The sequence below is a fragment of the Zea mays genome, chromosome 5, assembly GCF_902167145.1.
Source record: "Zea mays cultivar B73 chromosome 5, Zm-B73-REFERENCE-NAM-5.0, whole genome shotgun sequence".
Classification (NCBI taxonomy): domain Eukaryota; kingdom Viridiplantae; phylum Streptophyta; class Magnoliopsida; order Poales; family Poaceae; genus Zea; species Zea mays.
This window is the reverse complement of record NC_050100.1, coordinates 53,831,888-53,856,060: the sequence shown is the minus strand read 5'-3', so window position 1 is coordinate 53,856,060 and position 24,173 is coordinate 53,831,888. Positions and strand designations below refer to the sequence as shown.

Here is a 24,173-nt window from a genome sequence, read left to right as displayed (position 1 = left end):
GTACCAGCATGGGCCGTGCTCCATCCCCTTAAACGTCGAGCCCCCTGCGTGACGACGACGGTAGCACAGTACCACGATAGCCCCCTGCTCACATCTATATACGTATTCCTTTAATTATCTGCATTTTTTGTTGACTTACTGGAGCATGAAGGTATATGTGCAGCTTTTATGCAATCTAGCATCTAACCAAACATGTGCCTTTAACTATAAATTATCTACTTCATTTGGCTGAAGTTCTACTATAAATTATCTACTTAACAAGCAGCAACATACACAGTGACAAGCTGCCTTAACAAGCTGAACCCGTGGGTTTTCCATGGGTTTCCACCCAGTTATGGATTGGTTTGGGTTCAATAATGTTATTGGGTGGGTTGGGTTTAATTTCCTCCTTGTGTTTTTGGGTGGTTGTGGGATGGATGTTAAAGTTACTAGATTTGGGTGTGGGTTGGGTTTTTTGCCATTAGCAGGCTTAGGTTGAACCGAATAAGCCCCAAAATGGTTCTTGTCTCGTTGCAGATCGTCTTGGGCGTTGGGACTTCACAGTGCATGGAGCTCTCAGTGCATCTGGCATACAGAATAGAGCCTAATAGGTTGAGTTCAATGGGAAGATTGGCCTGGTTTAGAATCGAAGGTTCATAATATAAGACTTCTCGGCTCTTATTCATTTTTTTGAATGAATACATCATTCAATTTGGCAGGCATAATAGTAAATATTTCATCGAAAACTTACAGCAGCTTGCCAAACAAACGCTAATAGAAAAAAGAGTATAGATATGACAGGCATAACATCCACGATTGGGTTGAAAATGGCATAAGCTTCGAGTAATTTGACGAAGAAAAAGCTAGTCAGACAAAGAACATAATTAAAACAGATACATGTTAAACTAAATATATTAGGCATAACAAGCATTTCATTCTTGTAGAGTAGATAATTGGATTTTGATTGAGTTATTTTTATAAGGGAAAAAGCAAAAGAAAAGGTATATTCCAAATCCTTTTTTCTTCGGACTTTCCCAAACACAAAATACCTCCTTGTATTCGCATTCTCAAATGAGAATGGAAGAAATTCGACTTTCATATAATATCTTAATAGAATTCCATGTAATGATCAATGTATTTTTTGGATTCTATATTATCTGCATGTCTAGAATCCTAGCAAGAAAATATCCCTCGTTTTTTAGTAATTGAAGTGGGATTGACGAATAATATATAAAAATAATAGTGTTTATTACGTGGCCAAGTGGTAAGGCAGCAGGTTTTGATCCCATTACTCGGAGGTTCCAATCCTTTCGTCCCAGATTTTTTTTCTGATGAAGCAAAAGATAGAATCGTATTGTGCCCTGCACGACACTTTAGTGTTTCAAAATAATCAAGTTTTGAGCTCGCGGTTGTAATCGACCGATGCATATAGCCTGTGTGCAGTGGCACTGCAACTTGTGCATCCCAGAGGATAATCTTGTATGGAGTTACAAGACACGTGTTTCTGACGGAGGATGCTGACTGGGCAAGCGGACAATCAACGAGTATAAACCAATCAATCAATCTCAGCAGCAGAGCCTAGCTTCTGCAAGCAAGAAACAGGCGATTAGACTTCCCTGATCTCAACAGTCGTATAGCACCTGTATGTATTGTATTCCACATAACGAACGGGCCCAACAGACACAGACGTTGATTCTGCGCCACGTCGTAACTGGATGTTTCATCACTGTCCTTTGACCTTCAGCTCAACCTCAAGCCAAGTTTCTTTCTTTACATGGTGGTGAAAAGAGTACAGCGGGCGCCTACAAAATTAGGTTAGAACCCCTCGCCTAAATTCAAACGGTGCCACAGAAACAACAAGGTTAACCAAAGACGGCCGTTGCTGGACATGGTAATCTACAAGGGAGCAGTGTTTGCGGTGTAGCTTGAGGGAGAGCTGTTGAACTTGGATGGGAAATAATTCCTTAAGCTATCGACGAGCTTCCGGATGTCATCTACCAAGGACCATGTCGGAGTGTTCAGGGCTCGTATCGAGTTCAAGCACACTAGAAGGGTTCCTCCTTCGTGAAGAAGTACCTGAAAATTGTAGCAGGTGTAGGAATAAGGACACCAAAGAAAGGTTTATGTATGTGAATCACATGGTAACAGGACTACTGAGTAGTGAAGGTACCAATCTGTTTTATGCTACCAAGGCATATCTGTATGATTGCATTTATCCAACTCTACAATTTACTGCTCCCTTCGGTTCACTTTATAAAGGCATAGTTTCACATGCCTGGTCTCCCAAGTTACATTTTAACCATTTACACATTTTATATTATATTTTTTTATGATTATAAACTAGTAGTGAATAGTGATTATTAGATAGTACAATTGATTACAAATCTAAACATATCAAAAACTGTATTACAATTGTTGAAAATTCTTGGCCACATTATTGGTAAAAAATTGTGAAGTTCGAATCTTTATATGCATGCAGGCACGCCTTATAAACCCGAACCGAGACAGTAATTCAGCATGTCACAAATGACAAATAGGGTTCAGGGCACCAGAACAATTTGTTTAATTTCCTTGTTACACAAACACAGGTGCGTAGCTAAGTCATTAAAAGGAACTTACAGTCAACCAAAGAGGAAGAAATCCCAGGACAGAAGGAAGCGCAGCAAAAACAATACAAGTTAAGGCCAGAGCTACACTTTGTTTGACCTGTAAGGATGAACCTAAAAGTGTAAGAAACAGTAATACTGCATCTGAAGCTAAAGTGCCACACAATGCAAACAAAAACAAAAGACCGTACCAATGAAGTTGTTTGACGAGCCTTAGCAATGCAGAATGGCACCCCACAAATATTATCCTGCAACAGCAGAACATCTGCAACAGCCACTGCAGTTGCACTGGCACGTTGGGCTAGAACCATTCCAACTGTTGCGGCTGCAAGGGCTGGTGCATCATTTATACCATCACCGACCATTATTAAACCTCCACCTGGAACAAACAAAAAGGTAAATAATGAATAATATCCAGGGAAGTGAGCACAACAAAAAGTAATCATGTATAGCTTCAAGTGCAAGTTTATATGATGGACAGTAAATCTCATAAAAAGTACACAACGTTCAATTTTTCAGTTTAATTGTACACAAGGAACATTTAGTCATGAACAAACGGTAGGATTATGTAGCTGGCAGGTTGCTTATGTTCAAAAAATAAACTGAAGTAGAAACAAAAACGTTGGAATTGATAGATTCATGCAGCATGAGAAGAAGTGAAAACTATGAAGAAAGCTACCAATGACTTTGTTAGAACAAGTCATGTGGTGAGGAAGTACATAGGAGTCACTTGGAAAGCAACTGTGGCTACCACGTTGCAGGAGTAAAGACTATGTAAAACTTAAAACCATGATATAATCATATAGCTGACTTTTGATAGGCATACATATCACAGGTATAAGTACCTCCTTCCCTTGAAACTGCTTTCACTTTATTTAATTTATCCTCTGGCTTTAAAGAGAAGTGGACTTCTTCAATACAAACAGCTTTAGCAACTCTCTGGGCACTTGATTCATGGTCTCCAGTTAGCATCATAATGCGAAGTTTAGCTTTCTCTCTTAAGGTGGATATAACTTCACAAACACCAGAGCGGGGTTCATCCTCAAAGTGGAAAAGAGTAACCTGAAAAAGTTTAAATTCTTTGATATATAATACACTTTACAGTAATTCTTACAATTACAAAACACAAGACTCAAATAATGATAACACATTCAAATACGAGTATTGTCGGCGTTCCGAGACCGGGGGGGTCCCTTGGGCCGACGAGTGAGTGTTGCCGCGTGCCCCAGCCCAGATGGGTCGAGCGCGAGGGCGAGCGCGAAGGGGGAGAAGCGAGGCGGCCGGAGACCGGCGTGAGAGAGGTGGGAATCCCGCGGCCTTCGTGTTCGTCCCGCGCCCAGGTCGGGTGCGCTTGCAGTAGGGGGTTACAAGCGTCCACGCGGGAGAGGGAAGCGAGCGGCCCCAAGAGAGCGCCTGTCTCGTCCTCGTCCCCGTGCGGCCAACCCTCTCTAAGAGGGCCCTGGTCCTTCCTTTTATAGGCGTAAGGAGAGGATCCAGGTGTACAATGGGGGGTGTAGCAGAGTGCTACGTGTCTAGCGGGGGAGAGCTAGCGCCCTAAGTACATGCCGATGTGGCAGCCGGAGAGATTTTGGCACCCAGCTGGTGTGATGTCGTGGCCGTCGGAGGAGCGATGGAGCCTGGCGGAGGGACAGCTGTCGGAGTGGTTGGATCCTTGCTGACGTCCTCTTGCTTCCGTAAGGGGGCTGAGAGCCGCCGTCGTCACAGAGCATGCGGGGCGCCATCATTGCCTATCTGGCGGAGCTAGCCAGATGGGACACCGGTCTTGTTCCCTGCGGCCCGAGTCAGCTCGGGGTAGGGTGATGATGGCGCCTCCTGTTGACGTGGCTAGCCTGCGCCCTAGGTTGGGCGATGTGGAGGCTCCTCCGAAGCCGAGGTCGAGTCTGTCTTCCATGGTCGAGGCCGAGTCCGAGCCCCTGGGTCGGGCGAGGCGGAGGTCGTCGGCAGAGGCCAGGACGGAGTCCGAGCCCTGGGGTCGGGCGAAGCGGAGTTCGTCGTCTTCTGGGGCTGAGCCCGAGTCCGAGCCCTGGGTCGGGCGGAGCGGAGTTCGCCGTCTTCCGGGACTTAGCCCGAGTCCGAGCCCTGGGTCGGGCGGAGCGGAGTTCGCCGTCTTCCGGGGCTTAGCCCGAGTCCGAGCCCTGGGTCGGGCGGAGCGGAGTTCGCCGTCTTCCGGGGCTTAGCCCGAGTCCGAGCCCTGGGTCGGGCGGAGCGGAGTTCGCCGTCTTCTGGGGCTTAGCCCGAGTCCGAGCCCTGGGTCGGGCGGAGCGGAGTTTCCTATGGTGCCTTTGGCAGGGCCTGACTGCCTGTCAGTCTCACTCTGTCAGGTGACACTGCAGTCGGAGTGGCGCAGGCGGCGCTGTCCTTCTGTCAGGCCGGTCAGTGGAGCGGCGAAGTGATGGCGGTCACTTCGGCTCTGCCGCGGGGCGTGCGTCAGGATAAAGGTGTCAGGCCACCTTTGCGTTAAATGCTCCTGCGATTTGGTCGGTCGGTGCGGCAATTTAGTCAGGGTTGCTTCTTAGCGAAGGCAGGGCCTCGGGCGAGCCGGAGATATGTTCGCCATCGGAGGGGGGCCTCGGGCGAGACGGAAATCCTCCGGGGTCGGCTGCCCTTGTCCGAGGCTAGGCTCGGGCGAGGCGTGATCGAGTCGCTCGAATGGACTGATCCCTGACTTAATCGCAACCATCAGGCCTTAGCAGCTTTATGCTGATGGGGGTTACCAGCTGAGAATTAGGAGTCTTGAGGGTACCCCTAATTATGGTCCCCGACAGTAGCCCCCGAGCCTCGAAGGGAGTGTTAGCACTCGCTTGGAGGCTTTCGTCGCACTTTTTTGCAAGGGGACCAGCCTTTCTCGGTTGCATTTTGTTCCGGTGGGTGCGCGCGAGCGCACCCGCCGGGTGTAGCCCCCGAGGCCTCGGAGGAGTGGTTTCACTCCTTCGAGGTCTTAATGCCTCGCGTAATGCTTCGGCTGGTCTGGTTGTTCCCTCATGCGAGCTGGCCGTAGCCCGGGTGTACGGTCGGGTCCCAAGTTCTCGGGCTGGTATGTTGACGCTGTCAACGGTTCGGCCGGAGCCGGGTTTGCGAGAGCAGCCCCCGAGCCTCTGCACAGGGCGAGAGGGCGATCAGGGACAGACTCGGCTTTTTTACATACGCCCCTGCGTCGCCTTTCCGCAAGGAGGAGGGGGGAAAGCGCCACGTTGCCCTCGATGGGCGCCGAACATGGTGTCTCCGGTGAGCTGCAAGCGGGTAATCCGAGTGGACGTCCGTGCCCCGTTCGTTAGGGGTCGGCTAGGGGCCCAGAGGCACGCCCAAAAGTACCTGCGGGTGATCTGCCGGACCCGGTCCCCTGGCGACGGGGTCCGAGGGCTCGATGCCTCCCTCTGATGGGATTCCGTTACAAGATCGCTCCCGCTGGTCTCGGAAATGTCCTAGGGTACCTCGGGAGCGCAGCCCGAGCCTTGGTTATGTATCGAACGTACCCATGGTCATCCCTCGCTCGGTGTCTGAGGCGGCTGTGAACCCTTCGGGGGCCAGCCTTTGAACCCCTGATCAGTAATGGGCGCGGAGCCCGAGTAGCCTGAGGCGGCCGTGGAACCCTTCGGGGGGCCGGCCTTTGAACCTCTGACCAGTAGTGGGTGTAGGGCCCACGCGATCTGAGGCGGCTGTCGAACCCTTCGGGGGGCCAGCCTTCGAACCTCTGATCAGTAGGGAGGCTCGGAGCCTGGTTCCTTCACGGGGAAGGATCCTTTTCGGGGTATCCCCCTTTCCCGGTCCCTGTTGCAAGAGAGAGAGAGAAAGAGGAAAAAAGGAAAAGGATACGAAATCGAACGACGCGGCGTACCTTTTTTGGCGCGGTCATTACGGCGAAGGCGAAGCGTCGCCCGCTTCTCCTGCCAGAAGCGCCGCCTGTCCCGCCGCGGAGTTTAATGCGACGGGGCGAGTGGTTGGCGGGGCGGCCGTTGCGCGTGCGCGAGCCGTTCGAGGAACGGATCACGGGCGCGTTGTCTTCACGCCGTGAGAGGGGGTTCTCTTGCTGCCCCCGGATGGGACGTGAGCTTGGCCGACGACGTGACCGCTGCTCCCGCCCGCCTGCCACCGTCATTACTGCCGACCCATTTTTGACCGCATTGACCGCCGCGCCAGGCTGGCGCTGCTGGGTCGTGCGCTGGGTCGCCTCGAGTCGCGGTATTGGTTCTGCAATCGAGGAGGCGCGGTGGTGGCGCAAGTGGCGGTGCAGTTGCTTGCATGAAGCATCCGGCGCGCCGGTTGCGTGACGCGTGGGCCTGGGCCTCCATGCTGGGCGTGTCGGGAGTCGAAGAAGCGCGCCCACTTGGCGCGGTTGCATGCCGCCTGCATGGCTGCCCGCCCCTTTCGCCCGTTGGTCTGGGCAAAAGTGGAGGGTCACTTGTAACCGCTGGGCGGTCGTGCGCACCGCGCGCGGCGGTTTGGCTTCTTCTGCTCTGAGCCGGCTTGCATGACATGCGGGACCCAGCCCCCGCGCCGCAGGGGAGGGCCTTGGAGCGTGTTGGAGAAGACTCAGCCCGTGACGGCTGGGGACGCAGGTAGGGATAGTCGCCTTTAAAAGGAGGGTGACCCCCTTGGAAGTAGACCATGTTTTCGCGCTCCCTCATGCATCGTGTCTTTCCACCTTCCAAGCCCCCGGATGGGGGATACCCGCCGTCTTTCCGCCTCATCGTTGGAGAAACGCAACTCCGTGGGAGTTGGTACCTTTCAGCCATCGTTCGGCTTCAAGGATTTTCATCATGCAGCCCGGCTGCACCCCTCCGCCGGCGGTCACCCAAGATGGTGACCTCCAGCTTGATGGTGGGGGAAAGCGAGCCGGGCTGCAGCCTCTGCCCCTCCCTCAGCCTCAAGGATTTTCATCACCAGGGCTGGGGAGGGGAGTGTGCCGAGTTGGGGTCGGCCCCTGCATGGGCGGTGGCCCGCTCCTTCACTCAGTGATCGGAGGGAAGGGCGGTCGTCGTCCGTGGCGTCGGCAGCTGCACCGTGCCTGGCTCTCGGACGCGAGTGGCTTCGGAGCCGCTCGCGGCGCCGACGTCTGCCACGGCAGCTGGAAGAGGTTCTTCCGCCGACGAGATAGCCAGGGCCGCCCACGGACCGACCTCCAACTCTACGGCCTTCTGCCCGTCCTTGCCTCACAAGTTTGGGCATGGGCGGGGGCCTCCTGGCAGCAGCACCCGCCCTGAGGTCAGTGCTGCCGCTGTTCGGCCCCCCGGAGCAGAAGTCGTCGTCGTCGCTGCTGCTGGAGCAGGTGACGGCGCGCCGTTCGTCGGTCTTCTGTTGCTCCGCAGGCCCTCCCCCATGGAGTGGGGTTGTTCGTACCTGCGGAGGGGGAACCGGAGTTCCGTTTGTAATGGCACTTTGAATGCCAGTGTTTTTGTTCATTATGGCTGTCGAGGCCTGAACATGTATGTAATTTTGGCATGGAGCCGTGTTTTTTCCTCATTTTCGAGCACTAAGACTCGCCTGTTGGTTGTCTGAACCGCTTCACCAAGCGTGAGTCGCCCCGTGTCAAGGTGACGAGTGAGATATCCGTATCCCGGAGGCGTAGGAGTCCCTCGGCTCGGTCGGCCTTGTTGTCCGAGGTTCCTCAGGCTTAGTTAAAGGGACCCCTTGGCCGCTCTTCGATGAGCCGAGGCCAGGGGTAGCGATATCAGCACGAACAGGGGCAGAGTTGGCTCAAAAATGAAACCTGGTTGGCCGGAGCCTAGCCGGGTCGTCCGTTAGCGGGACCAACGCCGGAGTTGACCAGCCGAGGCCTCGGGTCAGGCTGGCGCCCTTGGAAGATGGTTGGCCGAGGCCCCAGGGGTGACCGGCCGAGCCGCCTGCTCGGGCTGGATTCCCGGAGAAGACCCTGGCGGCGATGGCCCGGGCGTGGTGATGACGTCGTCCTTCGGAGTGGAGATCTTCGGACCGCGTCGCCGTCCGAGGCCAGGTCGAACCTTGCCAAAGGTGTCATCGATGCCGAGGGTGCTGCTGCCCCCTTCCAGCGTCAAGACCCGAGCCTGCAGGATCAGATTGTCTTGTAGCGTGTGCCTTCTGCGGCCGCCGAGGCCAGAACACACACCCTCACTGTGTTGTAAAGCTGCGTCTCTTTTCCTCTTGTTTCGAGTATCTGGACTTTTTTGTCGGTAACAGGGTTGTTTGTGCGAGCGAGAGTTGCTTCTCGCGGAAGGTGATGAGTGAGGTATCCGTATCCCGGAGGCGTGGGAGTCCCTCGGCTCGGTCGGCCTTGCCGCTTACGCGCACTCTCACCCGTCCATGAGGCTCTGTCACCGACTCAGTCGAGAAGGCTCGAAGGATCGCTTCGGCAGAAGAGCTTCCGAACGTGAAGACTTGTTCGGTCCGCGGAATCACTTTATCCGAACGCGAGTTACTTATCGCAGAAGGTGATGAGTGAGGTATCCGTATCCCGGAGGCGTAGGAGTCCCTCGACTCGGTCAGCCTTGGCTGCTTACGTACTCCGTCGTTTTCAGCATCCACTTTTCGAAGCAGTCAAAAAGCACGAAAGATATTCTGGCAGAAGAGATCTTTTTTCGAGGAAAATTTCAACGCAGAGGGGGTTCCCCCCCTTTTAGCCCCCGAGGGAGGGTCGGGCTTTGCCGAGGCGAGGCCGACCCTTCCTTGATGACTAAACTTTGCGTGGGTGCGAGGTATATGAACAACTCGAAAACATCTTAAGGGTAGAAGCGACGTAGCTGTTGGATGTTCCAAGCGTTGTCGTAGACCTCGCCTTGACTGTTGGCCAGCTTGTACGTTCCGGGCTTCAGAACTTTGGCGATGACGAATGGCCCCTCCCAGGGAGGCGTGAGCTTGTGCCTCCCTCGGGCATCTTGTCGCAGCCGAAGCACCAGGTCGCCCACCTGGAGGTCTCGGGGCCGGACCCCTCGGGCGTGGTAGCGTCGCAGGGACTGCTGGTACCGCGCCGAGTGTAGTAAGGCCTTGTCCCGAGCCTCCTCCAGCTGGTCCAGCGAGTCTTCTCGGCTAGCTTGGTTGCTTTGATCGCTGTAGGCCCTCGTCCTCGGGGAGCCGTATTCCAGGTCTGTGGGCAAGACGGCCTCGGCCCCGTAGACTAGGAAGAACGGCGTGAAACCCGTTGCTCGGCTCGGCGTCGTCCTCAGGCTCCAGACCACCGAGGGGAGTTCCTTCATCCATCTCTTGCCGAACTTGTTGAGGTCGTTGTAAATCCGAGGCTTGAGCCCTTGTGGAATCATGCCGTTGGCACGCTCTACTTGCCCATTCGACATGGGATAAGCCACGGCGGCCCAGTCCACCCGGATGTGGTGATCCTCGCAGAAGTCCAAGAACTTTCTGCCGGTGAACTGGGTGTCGTTGTCGGTGATGATGGAGTTCGGGACCCCGAAGCGATGGATGATATTGGTGAAGAACGCCACCGCCTGCTCGGACCTGATGCTGTTCGGAGGTCGGACCTTGATCCACTTGGAGAATTTGTCGATGGCGACCAGCAGGTGCGTGTAGCCCCCGGGCGCCTTCTGCAAAGGACCGACGAGGTCCAGACCCCACACGGCAAAAGGCCAGGTGATGGGTATCGTCTGTAGAGCCTGAGCGGGCAGGTGGGTCTGCTTCGCATAGAATTGGCACCCTTCGCAGGTGCGGACAATTCTAGTGGCGTCAGCCACCGCCGTTGGCCAGTAGAAGCATTCCCGACAAGGGCTCGAGGCGCTGCGTGATGGCCGCAAGCCCCCGAGTGTATCTCTCGCAGGAGTTCCTGACCTTCGGTGACGGAGATGCATCGCTGCAGGATGCCTGAGGGGCTGCGGTGGTAGAGCTCCTTCTCATCGCCCAGCAAGACGAACGACTTGGCGCGCCGCGCCACCCGCCGAGCCTCGGCTCGGTCGAGGGGTAGCTCTCCTTGGCGGAGATATTGCAGGTACGGGGTCTGCCAGTTTCGATCAGGCGTGGCCCCGCTTCGCTCCTCCTCGATGCGCAGTGCCTCACCCTCGGAGGCCGAGGGTACCTCGGGCCGAGCTGAGGGTGCCTCGGGCTGTGCCGAGGGTACCTCGGGCTGGACCGAGGGTACCTCGGACTGGGCCGAGGGCGCCTCAGGCTCGGGCGTGTCGTCGATCTTGACGGAGGGTTGATGCAGGTCCCGGGAGAAGACGTCCGGGGGAACCGTTGTTCGCCCCGAGGCTATTTTAGCCAGCTCGTCCGCAGTCTCGTAGCGCCGAGCGATGTGGTTAAGCTCGAGCCCGTAGAACTTGTCTTCCAGGCGCCGAACCTCATCGCAGTAGGCCTCCATCTTCGGGTCGCGGCAGTGGGAGTTCTTCATGACTTGGTCGATGACGAGCTGCGAGTCACCGCGGGCGTCGAGGCGCCGGACCCCTAGCTCGATGGCGATCCGCAACCCGTTGACCAGAGCCTCATACTCAGCCACATTGTTGGACGCCGGGAAATGGAGGCGTAGCACATAGCGTAGGTGCTTCCCGAGGGGCGAGATGAAGAGTAGGCCCGCGCCGGCTCCCGTCGTCATCAGCGACCCGTCGAAAAACATGGTCCAGAGCTCCGGTTGGATCGGAGCCGTCGGTAGCTGGGTGTCGACCCATTCGGCTACGAAGTCCGCCAAGACCTAGGACTTGATGGCCTTCCGAGGGGCGAACGAGATTGTCTCGCCCATGATTTCCACCGCCCACTTCGCGATCCTGCCCGAGGCCTCTCGGCACTGGATGATCTCCCCCAGGGGGAAGGATGACACCACAGTTACCGGATGAGACTCGAAGTAGTGTCGCAACTTTCGCCGTGTCAGAATCACCGCATACAGCAGCTTCTGAACTTGTGGGTAGCGGATCTTGGTTTCGGACAGTACCTCGCTGACGAAGTAAACTGGCCTCTGAACGGGCAATGCATGCCCCTCTTCTTGCCTCTCGACCACAATCGCGGCGCTAACCACCTGAGTGGTCGCGGCGACGTAGACCAAGAGGGCTTCTCCGGCAGCTGGAGGCACCAAGATAGGCGCCTTTGTGAGGAGCGCCTTCAGGTTCCCGAGAGCTTCCTCGGCCTCAGGGGTCCAAGTGAAGCACTCGGCCTTCCTTAAGAGGCGGTACAGAGGCAGACCTCTTTCGCCGAGGCGTGAGATGAAGCGGCTCAGAGCCGCGAGACATCCCATGACCCTCTGTACGCCTTTTAAGTCCTTGATGGGCCCCATGCTGGTGATGGTTGCGATCTTCTCCGGGTTGGCTTCGATGCCACGTTCGGAGACGATGAACCCCAAGAGCATGCCTCGGGGCACCCCGAAGACACACTTCTCGGGATTGAGCTTGACGCCTTTCGCCTTGAGACATCGGAATGTCACTTCAAGGTCGGAAAGGAGGTCGGAAGCTTTCCTCGTCTTGACTACGATGTCATCGACGTAGGCCTCGACCGTGCGGCCAATGTGTTCGCCGAACACATGGTTCATGCACCGCTGATACGTCGCGCCCGCATTCCTCAAGCCGAACGGCATGGTGACATAGCAGTACATGCCGAAGGGCGTGATGAAAGAAGTCGCGAGCTGGTCGGACTCTTTCATCCTGATTTGATGATACCCTGAGTAGGCATCGAGGAAAGACAGGGTTTCGCACCCAGCAGTGGAATCCACGATTTGATCGATGCGAGGCAGAGGGTAGGGAACCTTCGGACATGCTTTGTTGAGACCAGTGTAGTCTACACACATCCGCCATTTCCCCCCTTTCTTTCTCACAAGCACGGGGTTGGCAAGCCATTCGGGATGGAATACCTCTTTGATGAACCCTGCTGCCATTAGCTTGTGGATCTCCTCGCCTATCACTCTGCGCTTCTCCTCGTCGAATCGGCGCAGAGGCTGTTTGACGGGTCGGGCTCCGGCCCGAATATCCAGCGAGTGCTCGGCGACATCCCTCGGTATGCCGGGCATGTCCGAGGGACTCCACGCGAAGACGTCGGCGTTCGCGCGGAGAAAGTCGACGAGCACTGCTTCCTATTTGGGGTCGAGCCCGGAGCCGATCCGGATCTGCTTGGAGGCGTCGCCGCTGTGGTCGAGGGGGACGGCCTTGACCGTCTCCACTGGCTCGAAGTTGCCGGCATGACGCTTCACGTCTGGCACCTCTTTGGAGAGGCTTTCCAGGTCGGCGATGAGGGCCTCGGACTCGGCGAGGGCCTCGGCGTACTCCACGCACTCCACGTCGCATTCGAACGCGTGCTTGTACGTGGGGACGACGGTGATGACCCCTTTGGGGCCCGGCATCTTGAGCTTCAGGTAGGTGTAGTTGGGGACGGCCATGAACTTCGCGTAGCATGGCCTTCCCAGTACCGCGTGGTAGGTTCCTCGGAACCCGACCACCTCGAACGTCAGAGTCTCCCTTCGGAAGTTGGAGGGCGTTCCGAAGCAGACGGGAAGGTCGAGCCGTCCGAGGGGCTGGACGCGCTTCCCAGGAATGATCCCGTGGAAGGGCGCAGCGCCTGCTCGGACGGAGGACAGATCGACGCGCATGAGCCCAAGGGTCTCGGCGTAGATGATGTTGAGGCTGCTGCCTCCGTCCATAAGGACCTTGGTGAGCCTGACGTCGCCGATGACGGGGTCGACGACGAGCGGGTATTTCCCCGGGCTCGGCACATGGTCGGGGTGGTCAGCTTGGTCGAAGGTGATGGGCTTGTCGGACCAGTCTAGGTAGACTGGCGCCGCCACCTTCACCGAGCAGACCTCCCGGCGCTCTTGTTTGCGGTGCCGAGCCGAGGCATTCGCCGCTTGCCCGCCGTAGATCATGAAGAAGTCGCGGACCTCGAGGAACTCTCCTGCTTGGTGATCTTCCTTCTTGTCATCGTCGCGGGCCCTGCCACCCTCCGCGGGTGGCCCGGCCCTGTGGAAGTGGCGCCGAAGCATGACGCACTCGTCAAGGGTGTGCTTGACGGGCCCCTGATGATAGGGGCACGACTCTTTGAGCATCTTGTCAAAGAGGTTGGCACCTCCGGGGGGCTTCCGAGGGTTCTTGTACTCGGCGGCGGCGACAAGGTCCGCGTCGGCGGCGTCGCGTTTCGCTTGCGACTTCTTCTTGCCTTTCTTCTTGGCGCCGCGCTGAGTTGACGCCTCGGGAGCATCTTCCGATGGGCGGCCCTAGGGCTGCTTGTCCTTTCGGAAGATAGTCTCGACCGCCTCCTGGCCAGAGGCGAACTTGGTGGCGATGTCCATCAGCTCGCTCGCCCTGGCGGGGGTCTTGCGACCCAACTTGCTCACCAGGTCGCGGCAGGTGGTGCCGGCGAGGAACGCGCCGATGACATCCGAGTCGGTGATGTTGGGCAGCTCGGTGCGCTGCTTCGAAAATCGCCGGATGTAGTCCCGGAGAGACTCTCCCGGCTGCTGTCGGCAGCTTCGGAGGTCCCAGGAGTTCCCGGGGCGCACGTTCGTGCCCTGGAAATTGCCGGCGAAGGCTTGGACTAGGTCGTCCCAGTTGGAGATCTGCCCCGGAGACAGGTGTTCCAACCAGGCGCGAGCGGTGTCGGAGAGGAACAGGGGGAGGTTGCGGATGATGAGGTTGTCGTCCGTTCCACCCAGTTGGCAGGACAGACGGTAGTCCGCGAGCCATAGTTCCGGTCTCGTCTCCCCCGAGTACTTTGTGATAGTAGTCGGGGGTCGGAACCGGGTCGGGAACGGTGCCCGTCGGATGGCCCGGCTGAAGGCCTGCGGACCGGGCGGTTCGGGCGAGGGACTCTGATCCTCCCCGCTGTCGTAGCGTCCCCCACGCCTGGGGTGGTAGCCTCGGCGCACCCTCTCGTCGAGGTGGGCCCGACGGTCGCGATGATGGTGCTCGTTGCCGAGGCGGCCCGGGGCCGCAGGCGCGGTGTTGCGCGTGCGCCCGGTGTAGACCGAGGCTTCCCGCATGAATCGGGAAGTCGCGGCGTGAGGTTCCGAGGGGTATCCCTGCCTTCGGGAGGCAGAGCTCTCGGCCCGTCGGACCGCGGCGCCTTCCAGAAGATTCTTGAGCTCCCCCTGGATTCGCCGACCCTCGGTGGTGGATGGCTCCGGCATCGCGCGGAGGAGCATCGCTGCTGCAGCCAGGTTCTGGCCGACGCCACTAGATGCGGGTGGCGGCCTGACCCTAGCGTCGTCGGCGACGCGGTGCTGGAAGCCCTGGGGCAGGTGACGTATTTCTCCGGCCGGGGGTTGGCCCGCCCATGCCTGCCCGACGTCCCGGCGGATCGGCTCAAGCGCTCCTGCTCCCTCGTCGAGCCTGGCCTGCGCCCCGCGGATTTGCTCGAGCTGTGGGTCATGGCCCCCCGCCTGAACGGGGACCACAACTAGCTCCCGTGGGATGTCAACGCGGGGCACCGGCCTAGGGAGATCACCATCCTCCGGCATGCCGAGATGATTGCCTTCGGAGGGACCCCCTAGATCGACGTGGAAACATTTGCGGCTTGGGCCGCAGTCCTCGTCGTCGAGGCTGCGGCTACCGTCGGAATAGTCGGAGAGGCAGAAGTCACATGCGGTCATGAAGTCCCGCATGGCACTGGGGTTGCCAAGTCCAGAGAAACCCCAACAGATGCTGGGGTCGTCGTCTTCCTCGGACCCAGAGGGCCCGTAGGTCGAGACGTCCGTCAACCGGTCCCAAGGCGACCGCATGCGAAACCCCAGAGGGTTTGAACTCGCCTCTACGAGAGCGTCCGCCAAAGCGAGGTCGCTAGGCGGGTTGAGGCTGAATCCAAATGACGTAGGATGGGAATCGGTCGGTACCTTTTGGTCGACAAGCGGCGATGAAGTCACGTCGGGGACTGACTGCACCGTCGTCTCAGGTACGAGGGCGACGTCCTGCAAGCTTTTCGCAAGCGCGCTGGCGTCGTCCACTTGCTCGGGATTGGCGTGTCGCGGGGAGACGGCGCTCGTCTTCGTCTCAGGCGCGAAGTCGATACCCGGTGCGCCCCTCGTTGGGGTGCCGGCGCTGTCGACTCGCTCGATAGCCGACGAGGCGCTGCCTCCTGCTTGGCCTTGGTTGCCCTGCTTTCCCCTCCGTCGGCGGAGAAGAAGGCGGGACGAGCTCGAATGTTGTTCTTCCACCACGCGGGGAAGACGTCGTCGATTTCGCCGCCGGCGGGCGGGCTGTCGGACGCCATTGTCGTTGTCGCGCGGCGGTGGAAGGAGCATCATGTCGTAGCTGCCGTCGAGGGACATGAACTCAAGACTCCCGAAACGGAGCACCGTCCCGGGTTGGAGAGGTTGCTGGAGACTGCCCATCTGGAGCTTGACGGGAAGCTGTTCGTCAACACGCAGCAGGCCCCTACCTGGCGCGCCAACTGTCGGCGTTCCGAGACCGGGGGGTCCCTTGGGCCGACGAGTGAGTGTCGCCGCGTGCCCCAGCCCAGATGGGTCGAGCGCGAGGGCGAGCGCGAAGGGGGGAGAAGCGAGGCGGCCGGAGACCGACGTGAGAGAGGTGGGAATCCCGCGGCCTTCGTGTTCGTCCCGCGCCCAGGTCGGGTGCACTTGCAGTAGAGGGTTACAAGCGTCCACGCGGGAGAGGGAAGCGAGCGGCCCCAAGAGAGCGCCTGTCTCGTCCTCGTCCCCGCGCGGCCAACCCTCTCTAAGAGGGCCCTGGTCCTTCCTTTTATAGGCGTAAGGAGAGGATCCAGTTGTACAATGGGGGGTGTAGCAGAGTGCTACGTGTCTAGCGGGGGAGAGCTAGCGCCCTAAGTACATGCCGATGTGGCAGCCGGAGAGATTTTGGCACCCAGCTGGTGTGATGTCGTGGCCGTCGGAGGAGCGATGGAGCCTGGCGGAGGGACAGCTGTCGGAGCGGTTGGGTCCTTGCTGACGTCCTCTTGCTTCCGTAAGGGGGCTGAGAGCCGCCGTCGTCACAGAGCATGTGGGGCGCCATCATTGCCTATCTGGCGGAGCTAGCCAGATGGGACACCGGTCTTGTTCCCTGCGGCCCGAGTCAGCTCGGGGTAGGGTGATGATGGCGCCTCCTGTTGACGTGGCTAGCCTGCGCCCTAGGTTGGGCGATGTGGAGGCTCCTCCGAAGCCGAGGTCAAGTCTGTCTTCCATGGTCGAGGCCGAGTCTGAGCCCCTGGGTCGGGCAAGGCGGAGGTCGTCGGCAGAGGCCAGGACGGAGTCCGAGCCCTGGGGTCGGGCGAAGCGGAGTTCGTCGTCTTCTGGGGCTGAGCCCGAGTCCGAGCCCTGGGTCGGGCGGAGCAGAGTTCGCCGTCTTCCGGGACTTAGCCCGAGTCCGAGCCCTGGGTCGGGCGGAGCGGAGTTCGCCGTCTTCCGGGGCTTAGCCCGAGTCCGAGCCCTGGGTCGGGCGGAGCGGAGTTCGCCGTCTTCCGGGGCTTAGCCCGAGTCCGAGCCCTGGGTCGGGCGGAGCGGAGTTTCCTATGGTGCCTTTGGCAGGGCCTGACTGCCTGTCAGTCTCACTCTGTCAGGTGACACTGCAGTCGGAGTGGCGCAGGCGGCGCTGTCCTTCTGTCAGGCCGGTCAGTGGAGCGGCGAAGTGATGGCGGTCACTTCGGCTCTGCCTGGGGGGCGTGCGTCAGGATAAAGGTGTCAGGCCACCTTTGCGTTAAATGCTCCTGCGATTTGGTCGGTCGGTGCGGCGATTTAGTCAGGGTTGCTTCTTAGCGAAGGCAGGGCCTCGGGCGAGCCGGAGATATGTTCGCCGTCGGAGGGGGGCCTCGGGCGAGACGGAAATCCTCCGGGGTCGGCTGCCCTTGTCCGAGGCTAGGCTCGGGCGAGGCGTGATCGAGTCGCTCGAATGGACTGATCCCTGACTTAATCGCACCCATCAGGCCTTAGCAGCTTTATGCTGATGGGGGTTACCAGCTGAGAATTAGGAGTCTTGAGGGTACCCCTAATTATGGTCCCCGACAAGTACTGTTTCGCCTTGATACAGTCACTTGTACAGCCTTCTTGCCAGTGAGTGGCCCGGCTAAACAAGGTAAGGTCATGATTATGACTATGCAAAGCAAATTAAGGTCAGCTTCACTTCAACAAAAGCAAGTTCAGTATTATCATCTTGGGGGCTTGGTGTTTATGGCTTCATCGTAATAAGGTGGTTTTTGATGGTGTCGGTCCTTCAATTATTGGCATAAAGGCAATTTTTCTGGATGAAGTTGAATTCTGGAGGCTTGCCGATGCTAGGCATCTTGAGGCTTTGGTTCCTGGTGCTGGAATTTTTAGGTCAAGGGTTCGTTTGGGTGATTAGTGAAGAGCAGGTGTGTGTGGTCTGCTGGCACTTTTTGTTGTTCGGTCTCCTATTGTGTGCTGCTGTTTCCAGGCGCATTTATGGAGGCTGCAGTTTTGTGCGCAGCAGAAGTTGGTGGTTTTGTGTTTTGCCTATTTTGGCATTGTACTTTGGTCCATTTTGGACTATTTTCTTCTCTTAATCTAATGATGCGCAGCTCTCCTGCGCGTTTAAGAAAAAAAAAAGGTTCTTACTTCTAAGTAAAACTCAAAGAAGGCTAGTATCCAAACCAGCCTAAATAATCGGATTCAAATTATCAGGGCACATGCTGAACAAGTTTCAGAATAGGCAGGCTATCTAGACCACCTAGGCTGTGCTTATGGTTTTGAATGTGCAATTGATACATGGGAGCATGCTGGTTAGTCACTTAGGTGGACCAGAATGAAAATACATAGCCAGATACATGAAAGAAGAAAGAGTTTGGCTCTCAAGTTAACTTACTTTTTTGTCAACAGATAGAGCAGCTTGAACAAATTCAGGCCCATATGCAGAACTTTTTGCTGCTGCTCTTATTTGCTCTGATTCACCATTGGATCTATATAGTGAAGAAATATAATCCACAGAACCGATAGATGCCTCGGATAGCTCATTTTCATTTTCCCTTACCTGTAAGGCAAGTGTATGAGATGTCAAGTTAGCATGTGAAAGGCTGGCTCTTCCAAATCATTCATAGTGACCAAACACCAAATAACAACCATGCTAATTTATCAAAATCTAAAACATGTCCCTATTAAAGAATATGACAGCTACTGAACTACAATTGCATTCATTGGATGAAACATATGCTGCCTACAGTATAAAGAACTTGGCCGGTGGGGAAAGACTGACCCCACAGTATTGAACTGAAGCTCAGACCGACCAAGAAAACCCCTGAACCCCGGCTTCACCTTATAGGCCTATAGGGCCTCACCGTAACCTGGGCCGACCATGATCTTCTGGGCTGACGGCCACTGCAACTAGTATGAGGGCTCAAACCAACTCCAGGCACCATAGGCTGGCGCTCTACCACTATTTTTTGGTTGCCAACAATGGGACTTTTTTTGTCTCCCGCAACTAGGGAGCTTACCGCTACACTACAAGAGTGTTGGTGCCTACAATATACATTAAATGCCAGTGGTATTTCCAGTAATACACCGGAATTTTGTCTAAAGCACTGTTCTTAAGGCGTCGCCTAGGCATCCAGGCGAAGGTCCAACGCCTTGGCGCCTTGCCCGCCTACCTCCAGGCGGTGGTCCAACGCCTTGTCTCGCCCCGCTTTAAAAACCATGGTCTAAAGCAAGGTCTTTGATATATCTGACAATTCCAGATGACTTTGCTGATTGAAAATTATAGAAGTCAGACGTACCTTTACACCACTCAAAGTAGCAACAACTCCCCTACCAGGTAGGCATTCAAAACTTTCTACAGCGACAACTGGAAGCTCCTTTCCAACAGAGTGGTCTAAAACAGCCCTGTGATCATGCAAACTGTATGTCAATTGTTTGCCATAGATTATTGGATTAATTGTATACATGCCACTCTTTACAAAATTAGATAGCTAGTTCATCTCGATGCAATGGAGTGACATGGAAATGAACTAGCTATCTAATTTTACAAAGGTTGAGTGGTATATTTCTGATTGACCCATTATTCTGTAAAATCCAGTGCATAAAACAAAAATGAACAATAGAATGCATAGCAATATACACAGTGAACCCCCAATGCCATGATTCAAAAATACAAAAAAAAGACAATAAAGTCTAAACTAAGATTAAGGGCAAGGGAACTTTTCAACAATCAGTTCCGAATAGGCATAGATAAGATCACAGCAACATTCATGTAGAATCCATGCTGGTCCAGTGCAAGACAGCCACTAGTGGCTTACTGGCTTGTGTGAACAGAAATTCAAGCAACCACATGCAACCGGAATAAGCCTACTCACTTTGCTTCCAAATAAGCAACACAGATTTGTTGCCTGAGTTTCAACACCTTAGCAACAACAGTGGTACAATATTTACACTGGGCCAGGGAGTAGATTCTAGGCTTCTAGCAACACCTAGAAAGCCCAGCTATTTGAAGAGTTATACTCATGAGAATTAAGAATGCACGTAATAAAAATAAAATGAACAAATGGGCTCTTCAAAAGTTATGTATTTTCTGTACCTTCCAATAGGATGGGTTGTTCCTTTCTCCATGGCTGCAGCAACAGCTAATGCCTCACTTTCACAGTTTGGAGTGCAGCAAGAAGGATTACTACGACCACTTTTCACACCCAAATGTCCATGGATAGGCTCAATTGCTTTGCACATAAGCTTCCCAGTTGTTAGTGTGCCTGTCTTATCAAAAGCAATAGACTGACAAGACGAAAGAGCATCCAAGACATGGCCACCTTTCAACAAAATTCCCTAGAGGAGAACAAAAGCATAGGTTCATCAATCCATTATCCACTATAGCACCCAGAAATGGAGCAGCTAGTACGAGAAAAGAGTTATTCAAAAAGTGACAAGATTGCTATGGTGCTATCTCCAATTAAATACAAGAGAAACTTCGTAGCTGCTGTAATTACCAATACATTGAAAAAGAGAGAGAATTCATATCAATATACTATAGGTTTTACCCATACTTGTGAGCAATGTGAAGTTATGAACTAAATGGTTGATGCTTTCAAGAAAGCATTGTATCACACCAAAATAAAGAGCTCGGACAACTGAAAATTTCAAACAGTACCTTACTAGCAAGAGAACTGATTGCAGTTGCATATGCCAATGGAGCTACAGCCAATGCACAGGGAGATGCAGCCACCATAAGTCCTAATCCACGGTAAATTGAACCCCTACAGACTAAAGAAAATGTCAGAATAGAGAAAGTTCAAGTCTGGAGTTAAGTGTATGAAACCGATAGAATTGGCAAATCAAAATCATCAGTATGAAATGTACCAATGCATATTGGGTGTACTACTATCAAAAGTACCTATTATGTTTTATATAAGTATATGGCAGGACCAATACAATAGTGAGACATTAGAGGATTACCTGAGTTACCAAAAAAAGGCCACTTAAAAAGTAATGGTCCCAAAAGTGCAACAACCAAAGAAAGGGCTACCACAACTCTGCTATAGTACTCCCCAAACTCATCAAGCCATCTTTGCAACTTTGGCTTGTTTAGCTGGCCCTCTTCAGTCAATTGGACAATTCTGTTGAGCGTTGAATCCTCCCATGACTTGGTCACCTAGAAAAGGTAGTAAATAGGCAAACAAATGACTCTCTTGCAAGGTGGCAAGGCAACACTCTAGACAGATAGCAAACATAATGTACTAAAAAAGCAGAAACAGTACTAGTAACAACTGCTTATTAAAATTAAACATCTGTCCTCCCAAAGGGTTAACTAGGTTTGCATTTTCTATCTCTTCATCAAATAAAGTTGAAATCTTACTCTTCATTGAAGAGAGAAAAGGCAAACCTTTACAATCATCATTCCTTCCAAGTTCCTGGCGCCACCTGGTATGGCATCTCCAACTGTCCTTTCTAAAGGTTTTGTTTCACCAGTTAGGTGCTCAATTGTGACAGTTGATGAACCTTGGTAGACTTCACCATCAACAGGCACAGCCTAAAGAATACAAGAACTGCACTAAAATGAGAATTTTTCTAACCATCTAGAATAAAAGCACCATCAGCATGTAGGAAACAATGAAATGAAAACAAAAGATAGGAAAGGCAAGGATTTAAATTCTATACAAGATATAACACACCTCGCCAGCTCTAACCAAGATATGAGAACCCACATCAAGATCGTGCACAGGAACCTTGGTGTAACTTAGATTTGAAAACTGTACAGATTCTTCTCCACTTGTTTCTAACAACAAAGCAAATTCTGGGTGATTTTCCTTCAGTTCCCTCACGTCAAACATTGACTTACTTGTAAAATACTCTTCAGCTGTAAGAAACGAGAATAGTGAACTCCTAATAAACACACAACAGGAGCTAACACATGGGGCTTTCAGATGTTATCAAAAGAAATGTACCAATATGAGCCAAATTAAACATTGCAAGAAGCAGGCCACCCTCCAATGCATTTCCCATAAATATAGAAGCAAATGCTGCAAGAGCCATGAGGACATGAATATTTATTCTACCGTCTGCAATATTTACAAGAGCATCAAGCGCTGCAGAAACCTGCAATATGGGGAAAGGAGTGTCAAACAGGTACATTGTTGGCAAGAGACCTCAAAAACAAAGACTTCTCTAATCTCCCTTGTTCGGTAGCAAAGCAAAACACAGCTCCATGTTCAATGAATTCCATTTTACACCAATGCAGTCATCATATCAATTTCTGAGAAGATGTAGCTGAACCTTGGGTAATTTGAAATCTGGACAAGCCGTTTCAAAAGAAGCCTGGACAAGTACCCGAGAGTTATGTGGTGGCATACACATAGTGACTTCCCTGTGCAAACTTTTAGAGCGAGATCCCCAGCATGACACAATGTCATAGATAGAAGCCTAAGTGTTTCCAATGTATGAACTCCTTAGAGTGTGCTAACTGCTTAGTGTATCTGAAATCCCAATCCTATGCTCTAATTTTCCTACCAATTTTCAGGCATTTATTAAATACAACATAGAATTGACGCAACCCAACTAACTATTTCATCTGAAAGTGCGTTGTTGAAGGCTTGAAGCAGCTGTGAGCATAGAACAAATAGAACTAAGCAAGCATAGTAATTAGTGGTGATCACTGGAAATCGTAATGGTGTGGAAGGTCAAAAGTAGCAAAGGAACAAAGCAGGTGGCATTACCCCGACGAGAGGAAAGGCGACGGCGATGAGAGCGGCCTGCAGGCGGCTGACTGAGTTGAGCAGCGCGACGTGCGGGCAAGCAGCGGCGATGAGGAGGAGGCCGAGGGAGATGCAGCAGAGGTGGAGGTGCTCCCGCAGCGCGTCGGCGACGTTGGCCCAGCCGATCGCCCGCGCCACCCGCATGACCGCCGCGCCCCCGCCTCCCCCGTGCACGTCCACCTCGTGGTGACCGTGACCGTGGCCGTGGCCGTGGTGGTGATGGTGGTCATGGCCGTGGTGGTGCCCGTGACCGTGGCCGCCGTGCGCGCGTGGGGTGGAGAGAAGGGAGGGTCGCGAGACGAGGGGGAGCGGCAGTCGGGGCGTGAGCGCGAGGGGTCTGGGCGGGGAGCGGCGGCGGAGGAGCTGCGGGAAGGGCTGGGGCCGCGAGAGGCGGAGGAGGTGCGCGGACGGCGGCACCAGAGAGGAGGCTGAGGCGGAGGCGCTGAGGAATTGCATCGCGGCAGCGGGGGCTGGAGGAGATCGCGTCGGCGAAGCGGTTGACGCTCGTGGTGCCGGCGGTGAGCAGTAGCTGAGGAAAGAGGACTGGTCCACCACGGGGTTGGACCTTTGTGGCGGGCGTGTGGTGGCGAGCCAAGGGGATGGCGATGACGGCGTGGGCCCCTGCCCACTGTTTTGGCTTGTGTCGTCACGGTGTTACCATCATCGTGTCGCGCTCGGTTTTGCTGCTCTTTGCCTCCACTTCGCAATTTGGTAACTTTGTACAGTATACGCAGTGCACAATACACGTTTGTCTTTGTCAGGAAAAAGGAGCTATGTTAATCTATTATTCTGTCACATGATTCTAATGTGTCATCGAAACGGTTTAGATTTTAAAACATTTTATACTTTAGAACGAAAAGAGCAACTTATAGTTCACTTTAATTATATCTTAATAATACAAATTTGTAAGATTTGATTTACTTTTTAGAAAACAAAACATTTAAACAAACGTGTTATAAAGACATATTTTATGATAATTTAGTTAAAATACTTTAATATTATATACGTTTTTTTCTATGAACCTTGTCAACGTTCAAAAAATAACTTAAAACAAGGCTAAAAAACTGTAATTGAGGAAGGATCTAGTATCGCTCTAATTGATTTGTATTAACTTCGTGTACAGAAAATGTTAGAATATGCAATGAGTACTCGAGCAATTTACATAAAGTTGCCCGTCGCCAAAATAAAATTTGTTTTAAATAAACTTTGTTTTACCTTTTTAGTTGATTCATATAATAATTAATATATTTGTTTTATAGATTTGTTTAGATTAAGCGTCATCAATTTGAACATACGAATAAAATTCGTTTTACCTTTTTAGTTGATTTATATAATAATTAATATATTCGTTTTATATATTTCTTTAGATTAAGCATCATCAATTTGAACATAAATATAAAATTCAAGAGTTTAAACGACTAATATTTTAGGACCGATAGAATTTCTATATATTAAAGAAGGTTGCAAATCTGCTCCCTAAAGTTGTCCACGTCGGTATTTTTGTTTTCATCCGCACGTTGGACAATCAACGGCTACGAGACAGCCTTC

The 24,173-nt window shown here is 53.6% G+C and overlaps 1 protein-coding gene across 2 annotated transcripts; it reads right to left on the bottom strand.

Moving 5' to 3' along the window:
- Positions 1-1,526: 1,526 nt before the first annotated feature.
- LOC100273554 (putative cadmium/zinc-transporting ATPase HMA1 chloroplastic) lies at positions 1,527-23,273 on the bottom strand. Of its 2 annotated transcripts, XM_008683232.4 has the most exons (13): positions 22,587-23,273; positions 21,819-21,969; positions 21,546-21,730; positions 21,257-21,403; positions 20,830-21,025; positions 20,525-20,637; positions 19,961-20,202; positions 19,164-19,269; positions 18,260-18,424; positions 3,431-3,647; positions 2,777-2,964; positions 2,599-2,685; positions 1,527-2,055 (listed from the first exon to the last, which is right to left on the bottom strand). In XM_008683232.4, exons 1-13 carry the CDS (start codon positions 23,079-23,081, stop codon positions 1,876-1,878), a joined length of 2,472 nt encoding a protein of 823 aa, XP_008681454.1. In that variant the 5' UTR covers positions 23,082-23,273; the 3' UTR covers positions 1,527-1,875. The 2 variants fall into 2 exon arrangements, with proteins under 2 accessions (XP_008681454.1, NP_001141444.1); NM_001147972.1 differs by lacking the exon at positions 1,527-2,055 and having other exon boundaries at positions 2,521-2,685; positions 22,587-22,797.
- Positions 23,274-24,173: the final 900 nt, after the last annotated feature.